The sequence below is a fragment of the Spermophilus citellus genome (assembly GCF_964194105.1).
Source record: "Spermophilus citellus genome assembly, chromosome: 14".
In the NCBI taxonomy this organism is placed as follows: Eukaryota; Metazoa; Chordata; class Mammalia; order Rodentia; family Sciuridae; genus Spermophilus; species Spermophilus citellus.
The window spans coordinates 35,399,960-35,417,849 of record NC_138194.1 but is presented as its reverse complement, the minus strand read 5'-3'; the positions used below and the strand labels follow the sequence as shown (position 1 = coordinate 35,417,849).

Here is a 17,890-nt window from a genome sequence, read left to right as displayed (position 1 = left end):
TAAAAATATGTAACAACAAATCCTATCATTATTTACAACTAAATGAACCAGTTTAAAAAAAAGTGAGAAAATAAATAAAAGAAAAAAAATTTAAAACAAATGAGGATGAAATGAATCAAAATGTTCGGTTACCTAAGTTACCTATATTGTCTATGATATGGGATGGCAGATGGCTTGTGCTTTTTTATGTATGATAGTATAATGAGCTTGTTATTTTCATACTAAAATATTTTAAAGGAGACAAGAGTGTAAAGAAGAAAATTCCATTTTTAATAGTTTTTTTTAAAAAATGAATGGCAAAGGGCAAACTTTGTAAAAAAGAGCTGGAGAGGCAGAGGGGAAAATAGTAACAGAATAGGTAAAAAAAAAAAAAAAACAGCAAAAATGTAGAGGGTAGGAATATTAAGGGTATGATATGCAAGCCTAAGTAAGCCAGACTGGTTTTGAAACAATGAGATATACAATTGTGCCTTACACACACAAAGTATGTACTAGCACTTAACCAAATGTGTGAAAGACTGGTTGGCAGCTGAATTCTCAGGGCATTTTTGATGTGATTCAAAGCAGTCTAAACTTGTAAGCCACGGCCTTTGTAGACAGAGCAGAAAATGATAAAAATGCTTTTAATCAAATAGATTAGAATGGGGATATTCTAGAAATAAGAGTAGCCAATTTCTGGTTCACAGACATGGTTTATGTGGCTTACGTGGTATTTTAAGGATCTGGAAGAGACACAAAATCCCCAAGTTTTTAATTCTTAAAAACCAAACATTCACGAGAAAAATGTGACTCCTCTCTAGGCAGGACAGGTGCTCTTCATGGTTTCCTATGTTGTTGCCTTACTTCTTTCATGTACCTAACTTTTCTGGTCTCCAGACACTGAGTTTTGATTGCTAAATGATGCCTGAGTTAGATCACCTAATACAATGAAGTCAGAAGGGTCTGTCATAGAATGATGGACAGAAGATGCATAGCAGGACCTGCGGTGCAGGCTGCCTTCTGACTTGGGACCACGTTGCCTGGGTGTGAGTCCTGGCTTCACCACTTACTAGCTCTGTGACCTGGCACTAATGAATCACTTAATATCTGTCTCATTTTTCCCCATCTGTAAAATGATGACTTAATAACACAATTACCTATCCTTGGTTAAGGGCCGAATGAGTAAATATGTGGAAACCATTTACTGTAGTGCCTGGTACAAAATTAGCTTTTGTTAAATTTATTGCATGCTTACGATAAGCTTGGTTTTAGTAGGAATAAAAATTTAGACTTTACACTTGATAGGTACTACAAAATAAAGAGAGCTGTCAAAGGTGACAGTAGAGGTATACAAGTTATCTACACAAAGGTAATTAAAACCGTGTCAACAGATGAATTCTTCAAGGGAGAAATTTTAGATAAAAAAAAATCAAAGAGTAGAGGACTAAGCTTCAAAAAAAAAAAAAAATAAACAAAACAAAACCTGCAAATGGATGTAGAAAGCTGAGTCAGACAAAGTGTGATTGGAAAGTGTAAGGAACAAGGACAAGAAGAAACTGTGTCAAACAGCTACTAGCAATACTTCTATTGTACACTGGTAAAATTTTTAGTTTTTAAAGCATGATCTTACTGGATCCTAATAATGATCCAATGTAGTAGAATTATTATCTTCATTTTACTAATGAAGAAAAGTTCTGAAATTACTGTATAAAATCATACACACAGACAAACAGACACACACACACACACACACACACACACACACACTTTTATTCTCTCGTAACAATTCTGTAAGAATTAGGATGCATTAAACTTAACTTCATTCAGTGGAGCAAGTATTAAGCCCCCTTCCCACATTTTTTTTTAACAAAAATGAAATAAAAAAATAAATGAAGGAATCTGCTAAATAGTAGTAAACAACAATCACAAATTAAATTAACTGTAGGGGTAGCTCAGTAATAGAGCCCCTATGCAGCACTCATGAGTTCCTGGGGTCCGTCACCAGCACCACACAAAGAGTAATCAATAATGCATATACCATAGGAATGCAATATTCATCAGTTTTAATTATGCTACCTTTTATTATTTTACAATATACTTCAAAAATGCCATTACAGTTGCCTTAACTGCTCTATAAGACCTGGAATAAAAGAACACTTATAATTAGAACACACAAACATTAAACTGAAATACCTACTTGTACTGAACCATTAATACCAAAGGGTTGTAGTTTTTTAAATAAGCAGATGTGTGGCAATGAATAATAAAATAAAAACTTGTTAAAACAGAAAGTAAACTTTGCTTTAATGGCTACAGAAAGGAGGTGGTTTTTTGTTTCCTTTTTCAACACATCTGGTTCTGGCAGCAAGTAGTAGTATGCATTTAAAGCAATGTGCCCTGAAAGCTTATATCTTCTGTTTGTGCGTATCACTTTAATCAGAGACCAGAAACATGAAAAAAATATTGTTCTTGATACCTTCAATATCTCTCCTTCCCTAAGGTCACAATACTAGTGAACTCAAAACTCACTGGCGATGACACTTTACAATTTTCTCCAGTAATACTGGATGCTTTTAATTTTCTCTAAAAGACAAGTGCTGAAAACACCAAGAAATCCTCCAGGGTCGAATTGTCGCTTCACATTCTCCAAGTAGTAAAATAGCAGCTCTACATGGTGATGAAAACGAATTTCCATTTCTTTGTATTAGTTTTTAATCATGTTAACATTTAAACATATCTGAATATCGATGGATTTCCAAAAAGAAAATCTTAGTTGACAAATATTTTAGAGCTTTAATAAAGCATCACATACATGTAATTAGCTATTACTTACCAAAACAAAACAAAACAAATTAAAAAAACACCATATGTATGTATATATATTTACTTATCTTACCTTCACTGAAGTTTTTTTCTGGCTGGACATGAGAAACAAGATTAAATGCCAATGCTGGCTTTATTTTTTTATAAACAATAATTTGGGTCTTTTTCATTCAATGTGACTTGCAGCATTTTCATAATAAACTCACAAAGGCAATACAAAGAAATACCTACTGAACAGGTTTCTGCCAGGCAATTCATGTTTTAAAGTTAAGACTCTACCAAAGTGGCACTACGGCATTATAGGCATTCAATTTTTGTTTTCTTTTTTCAAGTTTGTCAGTTCTTCACTATTATTATTTCTTCCCGTAGCAGGAGATAGTGTGTAATCAGAAAGTAAGGTTGAGAGACCATTTATAGTTTCTTGCAGTCTCATGGTGGATTTATCTGAAGAGTTGATATAAACCAAAGTGAACACTAGTCAACTAGAACCACATTTGGTCACATTCAAACAGTTCCAAAAGCACTTTGCTACTATATATGTTTCCTTCTTAACTGATTCCATGTTAATTTTATTAAAATTATAACAAATAAAATTGCAAAGTTTTTGTAGAATTGTATTTTTAGGGAACTACTATATTCAAATTAAAATATTTCAATTTGTAAAATGTCATTAGTAATATCGTTTCTAAAAACATGGTTGGCAAAATAAAAAGGCACAAAAGGGGATAAGAAGAAATATTTTCAACTTTCAGTGAAGAGTACCAAAGCATGTATCTTTCATGAAGAAAAGTAGAGAAAAATGTTCAGTAATTCATGCACAACTTGAGCTATGAAAAAACTTCTCTTCTGATAGATCCTGAGGCTTGAGGAGAAAACAAGTTTTCCTAACCACATGCTTCATGTAAAATAAAATGTAAAGCTGCACATACATACACGTTTGGTTTTAACAGTGGACCCATTTTTTTTTTTAAAAGTGAGGCAATTAAACAAAGAAAACCAAAACCAAAATACCTTCATAAACAAATTTCAACTGTAGCCTCTGTCCTTTTTACCACTCAGTGGGGTAAAATGTCCAATAAAATGTAAAATGCAGCATACACAATCATGTAATCTAAAAACTTTTCATGATAACTTGTTGCAAATTGCACTTGACAGTTCACCACAACAATGGAAAACTGGCCCCTTGTTGGTTTGCACAGTCCTTGAGCCCCAAATTGAAGTTGAAGTCACCAATAAAATGATCTGGATAAAAAGTTTGCAGCTGTGCTCAACCAGCTAGCTCCACCCTCTGGGTGTGAGCCCATCCGGGATACTGCTTTGTCCTGCTCTTTAGTGGGACTCTCATCCTCAGGCAAGTAGTCAGGCAATTCTGTGTTCTCTTCTACTTCCACAGGAGTATCTTGGAATGGGACCAGCATCTGACAGAGAATGTGTTAAGAGCTAATTACAAAATCAAATTCATATACATAAAAATGTCCTAAGTTAAAGGTCAACTTTATTCCTCATTCTAAGTACCATATTTATTCTCCAAGGCTCTATTTCTTCTAAAATTTCCTCTTACATGATAGAAGGCTCAAATGCTGACCACTGCATCAACGCAGAAAGGAATAACTACAAATAAGAACTCAGATGTTTATCTGCTGAGGCCGTAGGAATAAATAAGCAACCTTTGTCTATATAAAGACAACTAAAGCAAGTATCTGGCTACTCTGGATTCCTAGAGACTCACTGAATCCAAATGAGCTCAAGGCATTAGAGGTTCATTTTCTTTATCACAAAAGTTATTAGAAGGAGTAGCAATGGACAAGAATTTTCATCACACACTAGCCCAATGACTGCACTTTTATTTTCAGCATTGGCAAGACCAGTGAAGGTTAGGAAGAAAGTATTTTTAATAATCAATACACGAAAACCATGTTATCTTCCATATAAAATCAACAAGATATCTGCACTGAGATTTTTTTTTTAAAAAAAGCTTTCTTTATAAGTACAGACTATAAAATATACAAAAGATCTCTCTGTATTTCTAAAAAAAATTATTAACATATATAAGAATATGGTGTTTCTTGGTTAACTATTTATCTAGGAATACAGTAGTCATCAAAAATAATTGAGAGTCTGAGTCAGGTATAAATATAAAATAAAACTGTTACCTCTTCCCCACTTTCACTTTTCACAACTTGCTGAGCTTTCATAACCTTGGTTGATGCTATTGCTGATGCCAAAGCCTGGGTCAGGACAAAAAGGAACAATTTTGAATACTGATTTGTTTATCTATAACCTCAAGCATATTTAGTCACTGAAAATACTAACCTCTGCTTTCAAATCTGAACGAATTCGTACCACACATCTTTGAACAGCCATTTGAAAAGTGAAGCTAATAACGCCTTTAATTTTTAACAAAGCCTCTTCACATAGATTTCTTCGAGACTGAAAAAATAAAAGCAAACTGTTTTAAAACAGGTAAAATATTAAAAGGGAATAAATCAACTTAAGCTACACTAAAGTAGTCATTACAGTCACATGTCACTTAACAAAGGAATATGTTCTAAAAAACTCATTGTTAGGAGATTTTGTTACATGAACATCTTAGAGCATATTTACACAAATAGATGCACAGCCTACTACAGACCCAGGCTATGTATAGCCTATACTCCTTACTGGACTGAGTATTGTAGGCAACCGTACACATTAAGTACTTCTGTATCTAAATGTATCTAACATAGAAAAAATAAAGTAAAAATATTAGGTGATAGGAATTTTTCAGCTCCATTAAATCTCATGGGACCATGATTCAGTATGTTGTTCACTGTTGACTGAACATGATCATGTAGTACATGAGTATGTTTTGAAAGGAAGGGAAGAAAATATATCTATTTTACTTCTACTGTTTCACACTTCAGGGCAGAGAGTGGGGTGCTAAGTCAAGTTAATTAAATTTCATAAGATCAACAGAATAATAATTTCTGCTAGATTTTTAAATATTCATTATTAATATATAGTTTTAATAATTTTTATCAAAAAGAAGGTAGCCTTGGGGCTGGGGTTATGGCTTAGCAGTAGAGTGCTTGCCTCGCATGTGCAAGGCCCTGGGTTCGATCCTCAGCACCACATAAAAATAAAGTTATTGTGTAAAACTACAAAAAAATAAATATTTTTTAAAAAGAAGGTAGCCAATATTAATTTGCATCTTAAGCAAATGAATAATATGTGAAAATGTGCCCTAAAGCAGAGAATCAGAGGCCAAAGGTATTTATTCTCTGGTCCTATTAAAAAAAAAAAAAAAAAGCCAACAACAACAACAAAAACTTACTAGTCTCTGCTCTAGCTTAAAAATCTCCAGGATAAATTTTAAGACTGAAGTTAGAATTAGCAGGCACTGGGCATTTGAGTCACTATTACTTAAACATTGTTCCGTGGTTATTTGTAAATATTACTATATCTTACAATTATGGCATTCTCTATGGCTACTGTTTTGGTCTCAATGACCATCAAAAACCTTTGTGGTGGAGCTGGGGTTGTGGCTCAGTGATAGAGCACGTGCCTTACATGTGATCCTCAGCACCACAGAAAAATAAATAAATAGGGCTGGAGATGTGGCTCAAGCGGTAGCGCGCTCGCCTGGCATGCGTGTGGCCCGGGTTCGATCCTCAGCACCACATACCAACAAAGATGTTGTGTCCACCGAGAACTAAAACAAATAAATATTAAAAATTCTCTCTCTCTCCTCAAAAAAAAAAAAAAAAAAAAAAAAAAATTAAAAAAATAAATAAATAAAGATATTGTGTCCATCTACAACTAAATATTTATATTTATACTTATATTACCTTTGTAGTTCTCATTTCCCTCCAATGGTATTCATAGCATAATATACCACAGCTTTCAAGCAAGATCTTGCACTTATGCCACTGATTATTCCAACTCTGTCTCATCTTACTTCCAAGGTCTAGTGCCTATAATTAAGTAACTTATTTTGTCTTTTGATCCTCAGGAGATTATTCTTATCACTTCACCATCACTAACTCCAATAAGACTTTTTAATTTTTATTTTTCTATCAGACATATCTACTTGGATATCAAGTCATCACCTCAAACGAAGATCCAAAGTAGAAATGAATTAAAAAGTAGCTGAATTATATCTCCAGTCCACACACAAAATCACTACCTTAAAAATTCTCCTGTTTCTGTAGTGAGCCCAAATTCTGACCCAAAATTTCAAAGGGCATGAGAGTCTACACTTGACCAGGATCTAGACCACACCCAGTTTTCAAACTCTTTTCTACCTCCTTTTAAACAACTCATGGTTATTGCTTATTCCTTTCTTCAGCATTTTAACACTACTCAGGGAGATATCTGGGTTACAAGTCTGTGGCAGAGTGCAGGCCCACAGTGGGCTCACCTGGTGCACAGTCTATTGAATCTATTCTGCCAAGACCTGACTTCTGTGAAGCCCTTTTAGGGGTGTGGTACAGAACAGTGGCATGTTTCTCTCTTTCATGGATTTAATACCAGGTAAACTTAAAAAACTATGCACAGGACATATATCATGAGATTTAAGATTTTATAAATATAATTCTTTATTTTAAATGTGAGGAAAGTGAAAAACAGAAAAGTATCCTTCCTATTATACATAGTCTAAAACTAAATTCCAACCACATGAGACAGAGAGAAACAAGATTCATAAAGTCATCTCATTTTTAACTGTCTGTCTCCCCTAATGAAATTACACCAATTTTGGTTATTGCTATCTCCCTGGTACCCAAAACGATGCCTAACACTAGGTGTTCCTTTCTAGTACAAAAGTTAGTACAGAATGACTATTTCTAATTTAAAGAAGTATTAACAATATATTGTGGGATTCATATGACAAGCAGAAGTAAAAGATATGAAAAAAGTGTAAGTATACTGTTAAAGTGTCTTATACTGGGCTGGGGATGTGGCTCAAGCGGTAGCGCGCTCGCCTGGCATGCGTGCGGCCTGGGTTCGATCCTCAGCACCACATACCAACAAAGATGTTGTGTCCGCCGAGAACTAAAAAATAAATATTAAAAAAAAAATTATCTCTCTCTCTCTCTCCTCTCTCACTCTTTTATAAAAAAAAGTGTCTTATACTATATATGAAATTATACAATATTAGTTGAAGCTAGACTGTAAGTCAAAAATTAGAAAATAAATCATAAACCAAGGAATGAATGAGTAAAAGAAAGAACTATAGCTAATCAGTTAATAAAGGCATAAAATAGAATCTCAAAAGTAATCCACCTAGTTCAAAAGAAGGCAGAGGAAAAAAGAAAACAAAGAACCAGCAGGACAAATAGAAAGGAATCAGCATTAAAAAAAAAAAAAATCAACTGTTCAAAAAGTTCTATTAAAAAGGCAGAAAAGTTTAGACTGGATAAAAAAGCAAGACTTAAATACATGATATCTGGGAGAAATTCACTTGAAATATGCCCAACTTGTTGAGAGCAAACCCGAAAGACTAATACTAAAAGCAGACAAAGTAGAATGAGTTCAGAAGGATCTACATGTTATGGAGAACTACAATTGTATTTCTATAATACTCCAGAAGAATTTGTATAATTAATATTATTTCTACCTTAAATGTTGGGTAGAAAATTTACCAATGAGGCATCTAGGCCTTAAGTTTTCTTTAAGGGAAGGTTTTTAACTACAAATTCAACTTAATAGATATAGAGCTAATTAAGTTATCTATGCCCTCTTGAATGAGATTAATCAGTGTCAAGTCATTTAAGTATTTACATATTATGCTTTCAATGTCTACAGGATGTATGTTTGTGTCCTCTTTTATTTCTGATATTGATAATTTGTGACTTCTCTTTTTTCTTAATCAGTTTGGCTACGGGTTTATCAATTTTATTGATCAAGTCAACAAATTTGATTTCACTGATTTTTCTCTATTGTTTTCATTTACTAATTTCTACTATTTCTTCTCTTCTATTTACTTTGGCTTTAATTTGTTCTTCACGTTTTATTTTCTTAAGGTAGAAGCCTAAGTCAACAACCTGACGTCTTTTCTCTTTTGTATATAAATATTTAGGCATGTGCTAATGAATTTCTACTCTAGACACTATTTTGGCTGCTTTCAACAAATTTTGATATTATACTTTCATTTCTATGAAATTTAAAATATTTTCTAGTTTTTATTAATTTATTCATTGACCCATAGTTTATTTTAGAAATGTGTCGGTTTCTCAAATTTTGGAGGGATTTTCTAGATACCTTTATGTTACTAATTTCTAATTTGCTTTCTTTGTGTTAAGAGGACATAGACTCGTCTTATGAACCAAAATATAATCTCTTAGTAAGTGTTTCCTGGGCACACAAAAGAATGAATATATTCTATAGCTCGGTATGGTAAAATAATAGTAAATATTAGGTTAAGGTGATCAACAGTACTATTTTTTTGAGTCTTCTGTAGCATCACTGGTTTTACTGTAGACTTATTCTACTAATTGAGAAAGTGTCATCGAAATCTCTAGCTCTAACTATGAATTTTGTCTGTTTCTCCTTGCATATCTTTCAGTTTTTGTTTCATATATTTTGATGATCTATTATTAGGTGCATAAAAGCCATTATGTCTTCTAGCACATAATATCCCTTTTCACAGACATAAAATACTGATATTGAGACTTCCTCATAACATAAAACAGTTTTAGTTAACATGATTTCTTTTTCCTCTTTTATGAACCACATGTTGAAAAAACACTTACCGTATCATCAAGACCATCTATGTGCAAAACCACTGTTTTGGCACGTTTGTTTGTAGTCCCCAGAAAAAACTGCGCTTTCCTTCGACGTGAATTCACTTCATTAAAACTATCACCATCTGCCATATTGGAGGACTGAAGAATGTCATAGATTTCAGAGGCCAGAAGCTTTGTTTCTCCTGGAGTTGTAGTCCTTGTAAAGACACATTTAAATTAATAAGCAGTTACTTCTACTGATTCTGCAATTTTATTTCTCAACTTTCAAGAGCCTTGTTTCCTTCATCCTGATGCCTTGCTCAATTCAAATGCCATAATGTAGAAAGCATTTTAAATTTAAAAACAATAATGCAGAAAAATCCTATCAATATAGTGGTACAAAACCACATTGAAATTATTAAATAGAAAACCAACTAATAAGATCAGGTTATACAACATATCCCTGGATCATCACTAACATTTAATTCTTAATTTGAAAGTAAATGAACTTCAAAAAAGTACAATGTTAAAAAAAAAAACACAAAAGGAGGAAATAAACCATGCTGTTATTCATATTATCAGATAATTCTAGGATGAGATCTTAGAACATTCAAATTAATTCTATTTTTTTTAATTTATGATTTTACATTTCTTTTACAAACCATGTATGTATCATAAAACCACAACTCAAAAGTTTTCATTCTTAAACTTTAAAAAATCCTCATTATACCTACAAATGAGCTCAATTAAGTTTAAACCTTTCAACACACATTGGAGGTCTTAAAGTCTGTCCCCATTCAGCTATCTAAATCAGCTCCTTTTATCCTTTTATAATTCTTCAGGTTAGTCCATTATGATAATAGAAGATATCTTCTAGAAAGACCTTGCATTTTCACATATTCCTCTTTGCTGTTCTTTGTCCTGTAATGCTTTCCATATTTTCTTCAACCAGAAGTTCTTTACCCAGACCACAGGTTTTCTAACCTAACTTCCACCCTTAAAGTCTCAGTTTCATCACTGCCTTCAATATGAACACCCCATAAGAGTCCATTTCTCACACCAGAAAGTACTGTTTGTATTGACCTTAATTTTCTACTTCTTTTACAAGTATATAAAAGCCTTACTGGGATGTGTGTTCTCTTTATACCTTCCAGAGAGCCTAAAAAAAATCTGTATATCAAGTAATACTTCAATTTATAATATTCATATCCAGCCTAGACATGTCAGATTTTCTACCACCCCTGGAACTAAAGCTCCATATAGCTAGAAATGTACAGTGCCAGGCACTCAATCACATGAGGTGATTTTCTTGGCCAGTTAACTACAAAGATAAGTTACTTTAGCTCTGGGTTGCAGGAAATTATCAGAAAACCTATTTTGGGGGTTGGGGATGTAGCTCTCAGTGATACAGCACTCACCTAGGATATGTGAGGACCTGGGATTGATTCCCAATATAGCAAAAACAAAATAAAACAAAACCTTTAAAGCCTATTTTTCATTTTTAAGGAGATGTCTCAGCATGTTTCACAATAGTTGTTTAACAGATTATTAAAAAGGTGACTGTAGTTCTCAGATATTTTAATTATTAGTCAAATATAAGCTATAGAGTGTGAGGATACAATGGTTAGAAGTACCCAGAAATTTAAGAGGAAAAAGAAAAAGCTGGTATGTTTGTTACAGCTTTCCACCTTCAGTAATCTTCAGGTGTTTGTATCAAATAAAAAAAGAATCATCTTGCTGGGCAAGGTGGTAAGGCTTGTAATCCCAGTTACTCAGGAAGCTGAGGCAGAAGGATCCCAAGTTTAAGGGCAGCCTGGGCAATTTAGCAAGACCCTGTCTCAAAGTAAAAAGGGTTGGGGGTGTAGCCGGGTGAAAGTGAGTTTGTCTAGCATGCGCAAAAGCCCTGAGTTCAATCTCCAGTACAAAATAAATAAATAAAAACTAATGACCTTCATATATAATTATTTTTAAAACACACTATTCCAAAACTTTTTGAGAGAGAGAGAGAGGGAGGGAGGGAGGGAGGGAGAGGTGCTGAGGATCGAACCCAGCGCCCGCACATGCCAGGCGAGTGCACTACCGTTTGAGCCACATCCTCATTCCCCCAAAACTTTTTATATATTTTATAATGACCCAATAGTTATTTGAGAACCTGATATAAATTTAGAGATCATTTAATAGGGAAAGTGAAAGTAAATTTTTTTTCCTAAATCAATTTTGCTCAGTCTGGCTTTGAACTTGCTATCTTCGTTATCTCAGCCTCCTGAGCTGATGGAACTACAGGCATGCACCACCACACCGGGTTTTCTAAATCAATTTTAATGATATTATGTCCCCACCTAAACCCATCTACTTTCTGTTCTATCAACTTTTAAGACAGATGGTTTAAATTGATTTGACACTGATTTTGAAGTAGAGCCTCAAAGTAGGGATACTAGCCAATGTTTGAAAAAGTTCATAAGATGGAAATTACTGATACATATTACTAATACCACTTAAAATTTTTTAATAGTGATAAAGACACAAAGATATATACATCTTTGAGTAATTCTTCCAGTAATAATCGTTAAGAAAACATCCCATGATATAAAACTAATATAAAATAGCCCTATATGCAGTTAGGTAAAGAAGTTGAGAACTTCTCCTGTCCATCAGAACTTTCTGATGATAAAAATACTTTCTTTAGACAGATGACCACTGAATACTTCATTTTTGCATAGGTGGAGATTGACCCAGGGCCTCCAGCATGTTAGCCAAGTATTCTACCTGAGCTACACCCCCAGTCTCCTAGAAATTTATTTTTAAATTTAATTTTAATTAATTAAAACAATTGCTAATGGCTACTATATGGGAACAGTTTTAGGAAAAATGAAGGTCACTAATAATAATAATAATAATAATAATAATAATAATAATAATAATAATATTTTTCTCAATTCTCCTAAGGAGAACTGTGCTAGAATCAATCCATATATCAGAGAAAAGATAATCCATTTCCATTTAAAGAGTTTCTTAAGGCTTCAGGGTTTAATTCTTTCATAAACCTATTCTACTAGTCCCCACATTAGCAGCCAACAGAGCAAGGGAGGAAATGGCCATTTATTCATACAAACAATTTGCAGAAGTGGTACATGTACAGTTAAGACAGTGTATCATAGCTTCAGGAGGTTGCTCACACTACTTTTATTAGAAAGTTAGGAATTAACAACAAAACTTCATAGTCACATGGGCTTGTATGTACTTAGATTAGCAAGAATAGTCATATGAAATATTAACTACTCCCACCAGAATCATTATAAATTTCTATTCCATAGTTTAACACACTTACCACTTTCTAAAAGACTTTTCCCCCCCTTTTTGGTGAAAAGCATGAAAGATTCTTAATGTCATTAATACTCTTTTTTTCCTTGCAGTGCTAGATATTGAACCCAGGGCTTTATATGCTAGGTAAGCACTCTACCACTGAGCTACAGCACCAGCCCCAATTTCTCCTTAAAATGGAAAAATTTTGAAAGGATATCAAATCAATATGATGGTCTCACTGTTATTTTAACTGTCTTTCTGGTGTACCTCACACGACTCATTTTATTGCTAACTTTTTTTTTTAGTTGTGGATGGACACAATATCTTTACTTTTATTCACTTATTTTTATGTTGTTCTGAGGATTGAACCCAGGGCCTCATGCATGCGAGGCAAGCACTCTACCACTAAGCTACAACCCTAGCCCCCTATTGCTAACTTTTGAAGGTGTTTACCAATATCAACAACCACTTCTCCAATTCTCTAGACACCAGCTGGGTATTCTACAATTCAACTTTAACACTGACTATTTAGAGTTGATGTAAGTTTTTACAGGTTTAAGGTCTCACTTCTACAAACTTTCCCTCATTTCAGATGCCAGTCACAAATACTGGGGCCCAAGGTTAACTATATTTCTGTCCAACTTGATTATAAATATGGTGAAGGTTCCCACAAATTCCCTTTGCAGGTTCTTAACTTTGCTGAACTCAGGAAGGCAATATACTTATGTTTACTTGCCTATTATATAAGGATATAACTCAGGAACTGCCAGATGAAAGAGACAATATAAGGTAAAACAAAGGGTAGGCGGCAGGGTACAAGGAGCTCCCATGCTATCCCTGGCATGCCACATTTCCAACACCTTGAATGTTGACCAACCCAGAAACTTTCCAAATCTCATGCATTTTTAAAGAGCTTACTCTTTAGACCTCTCCATCTTCCTAGAGGGCTAAAAGTTACAACCTTCTAGCCACTCAGTTTTCTGGTGACTATGTCTGTCCTGAAGCTATTTAGGGCCCTACACTAAGTCATTAGCATACTCTCATGTGTGACTCAAAAAGGGTTCAACATGAATTTAAAAAAAGACACTGGCTGGGGTTTGTAGCTCAGTGATAGTGCTCTTGCCTCTCATGTGTGAAGCACCCGGTTCAATACTCAGCACCACATAAAAATAAAGATACTGCGTCCGTCTACAACTAAAAAAAAAAAAGACTGTCATTACTCAGAAAATTCTAAGAGTTATAGAAGCTCTGTGTCAGGAATCAGGAACAAAGATCAAATACATTTTTGTATTATATCATACTTTGGAAATACCACTAATTAGTTGTCTATATTGAAGTTTCAAAATGTTATTTTTTTAAATTTGTGCTAATTAGTTATACATGACAGCAGAATGCATTTTGATACACTGTACACAAATAGAGCACAACTTCTCATTCTCCTGGCTATACATGGTGCAGAAAACACCAGTCTTGCAATCATACATGTATATACGATAATAATGTCCCTCTCATTTCACCATCCTTCCTGCCCCCACACTCCCCTCTGCCCAATCCAAAGTTCCTCCATTCCACCATTCTTCCTGCCCCAACATCCCCCACCCCTCCCCCCCATTATGGATCAGCATCCACTGATCAGAGAAAACATTCAGCCTTTGGTTTTTTGGGTTTGGCTTATTTTACTGAGCGTACTCTCCAGTTCCATCCATTTACCTGTAAATGCCATAATTTCATTCTTCTTTAAGGATGAGTAATATTCCATTGTGTACATATATAATTTCTTTATCCATTCATCTGTTGAAGGGCATCTAAGTTGGTTCCATAGTTTAGCTACTGTGAATTGAGCTGCTATAAACATTGATGTGGCTGTGTCACTGCAGTAGCTGATTCAAATGTTACTTTTTAAATACAACTGAAAAGTGAACTCTGACCTTTATTATGTATCAAAAATTATTTTCCAGCCAGGTGCAGTGGCTCCCCAGTTCCTAGGGAGGCTGAGGCTGGAGGATCACTTGAGCCCAGGAGTTCAAGACCAGCCTAAGCCACAAAGTAAGACCCCCATCTCAGATAATAATAATAACAATAATAATTTTTATTGGTGTTTGTTGTGTGTGGTCCTGGGGATTGAACCCAAGCAAGTACTCTATCACTGGGCTACACTTCAGCCTCTAATTCCTAATCCTGCAACACAAAAACCACCTTAACTTTAAAATGGTTCTAAGAAGAAAGGCAACTGCTCTTGTTTTAGTAAGAATGAAGTCAGAAGTAAGTACATTCTGCCCCTTGGGTCAAAACCTGTTTGCTTATCCTATTGCCTGTGCCTGTTTTCACCCACAAGGGCAGAGCTGAGTAGTTAAAATAGAGATCACATTTCACAAAACCTAAAATAGTTATAATTTGAGTTTGTACAGAAAAAAAAACCCCAATGAACTGTTTTAAGCAATCACAAAAAAAGACACATTGAAATATTTCAGGGGGGGAGCAAAGGATGTACACTATAACTGTAGCCATTAAGAATGACATGACAGGAGGATGGAGCTACAGAAGAATGCTCCTTATGTGTTGTTAAACTACTACTACTATACTCTTTATCTGTTGTAAGACAAAATAGCACCAGAGTTCTTGAAGACCTCATATAAATCAAAGCAAAATGGGGCAACAATTTCAAGAATCTCAAGAAAACAAAAGGTGAACCAAGGATCCAGTCTACTTGTCCTTCAAGTCTCAAGGTAACAGAAATAGTTTTAAACATAAAAGAAGTCAAATAGTTGAGTTGAGTTTTTCTTGAGCAATCTATTAGAGATTGAGCTTCAACAAATCAAGAGCTATAAAAAAAAATAAAAAAAATATGTAATGTTTTGAACGACCAACAATAAAAAAAAAAAAAAAAACAAATCAAGAGCTTACTGGGAAAACTTCGGCAAAAAGACTAATAATGAGCAGTTTATGCATTTAACTGCAGTGTAAAACTAAAATAAAGGTGGGAAAGAGAATGGAAGAATATATAAATGCTCTGATAAGGGAGAAATAACTTAAATGAGAGAGAGAGAGAGAGAGAGAGAGATAGGGAGAAAGAGAAAGGGAGGGGAGGAAGGGAAGAAGGGAGGGAGAAGGAAAGTAGAAAAAGTTAAAAGACCTAATAGGTGGAAATCAAAAGAAACCATTAACTAACAAGTGGCAGTATATGCCTGTAATCCCAGTTATTAAACACTGTCTCAAAATAAAAAGGGCTAGGGATGTAGCTCTGTGGTAGAGCGCCCTGGGTTCAATCCCATTACCACACATGACAGACCACCATTTAACATGGCACTATTTCAAAATTGACAATTCTGGTTAAGTTCCCCAGATGAAATTAGACATTTTAAAGTTAGGATGCCACATTTTATTAAAGTGGCTTTTCTCTATAGTTCACATCATGTTAGACAGCCATAATGCTTCAGAAAATACATCGTCTATCAGAAGTATTACTCTTAAAATACTAGTTAACAAGTGCTTTAAATTGAATTTAGACGTTCTTCCAAATTGACATTTTAAATATTCTCTTTGCAAAGGAATTCAGGCCTAAAATTACAATATAAAAGATTCTAATCTCAAATAACAAGTTTTTATTTATAGAACAGATTAAAATTAGAATATAATGTTAGATTCATTCTGAGTGACAGAAACTGAAAATTCTTTCAATTAAAGAATCAGAAGCGACAGTGACTTTGAAATCTATCTAATTGTCAATCTTGTAAATGTCAATATGACCTCAACCTAAACTTTGTTGCTGAATACATGTTAACAATCTCAGCAACATTCTCCAGCAAAGCATAATACAGAGACTAAAGAATAAAGAAATCAGTATACAGAATTTTCCCTATTTTATAAATATTCTTCTCTGCTTCCCAAGTGAAGAATAATCTCCAGTCTCTCTCCCTAGTTCCTTTTATTATTTTTATTTTTTCTGGTTTCCCTTGATAACTGCCAGGTATAAGGTTCTCGATAGCTCTTTAGTTAGTAAGAAAATACCCCTTCACGACAAATTTTCTGGGTCGTTCTGGAGTACAGGAATATTACTCCTCTGGTACCTTCTTAGGTACATAGTTCATAACAGCATGACCAACTCTTTCCCTAACTCAGTACTCCCAAACAGAGAGATGCTAATCTAAAAGTGTGCTTCTAATCCCGTACTGATCAGCTTGTTTTTATGCAACAATCATATCAAAGAAAGCAACTTCAGTATACAATATAGATCCACTGTATTCTACAGTTTTCAAGGTGATTACATAAAAATAGAATGCCAATTAGTTTATACCAGTTAAAAATAATGATACACCAGTCATCTGTATCTAGTAACACAGATGTCAAAATGCAAAATAAGTTAGGCAAGGTGCTGCATACCTATAATCCAATCTACTCAGGCGGCTGAGGTAGGAGGAGTGCAGGTTTGCTCCAGCCTGAACAACTTGGCAAAACTTTGTCTCAAAATAAAAAAGGGCTAAGGATGTAGTTCAGTGGTAGAGTGCCCCTGGGTTCAATGCCCAGAATCAGAAAAACAAGAAAAAGGAAAAGAAAATGCAAGATAATATTTAAAGAATAGACATTTACAGTGTCACTACTATTATACAAATACATACAGAAGTATCCAAAACAAGCCAAGTAGCTAGGCAGACTAGCACAGGCCTGTAATCCCAGTGGTCCAGAAAGATGAGGTAACAGCAACTTAATGAGACCCTGTCTAAAAATAAAAAATAAAAAGGGCTGGGAATCTAGCTTAATGGTAGAGTGCCTCAATCTCCAGTACTACATAAGAGAAAGAAGAAAAGAAAGAAACAAGTAGATAAGGAATTATAGAATCCAAATACATTAATAAACTTCTAAGATGGTAATACTGGTAAACAAAGATAACTTTTAAAAATCTTTAAAGTCAACCTTTAAATCTGAGATATCCAACAGCCAAACGAACTGCAAAATGTATATTAAAATTATTACAGGGCTGGGGATGTGGCTCAAGCGGTAAGACGCTCGCCTGGCATGCGTGCGGCCCGGGTTCAATCCTCAGCACCACATACAAAGATGTTGTGTCTGCCAAAAACTAAAAA

At 34.4% G+C, this 17,890-nt stretch overlaps 1 protein-coding gene across 4 annotated transcripts in view; it reads right to left on the bottom strand.

Annotated features, from left to right (window-relative positions):
• Positions 1-2,036: 2,036 nt before the first annotated feature.
• Positions 2,037-17,890, bottom strand: part of ARMC1 (armadillo repeat containing 1) — a 36,788-nt gene continuing 20,934 nt past the window's right edge. For 3 of the 4 annotated variants that reach the window (XM_081265944.1, XM_081265943.1, XM_081265945.1), the window contains 4 exons: positions 9,534-9,723; positions 5,116-5,232; positions 4,956-5,030; positions 2,037-4,220 (listed from right to left, as the gene is read on the bottom strand). In XM_081265944.1, the coding sequence (XP_081122070.1) occupies positions 4,029-4,220; positions 4,956-5,030; positions 5,116-5,232; positions 9,534-9,723 (574 nt within the window). In that variant the 3' untranslated portion in view covers positions 2,037-4,028. The remainder of the gene's footprint in view (positions 4,221-4,955; positions 5,031-5,115; positions 5,233-9,533; positions 9,724-17,890) is intronic. The other variant, XM_081265946.1, reaches the window with a different exon arrangement.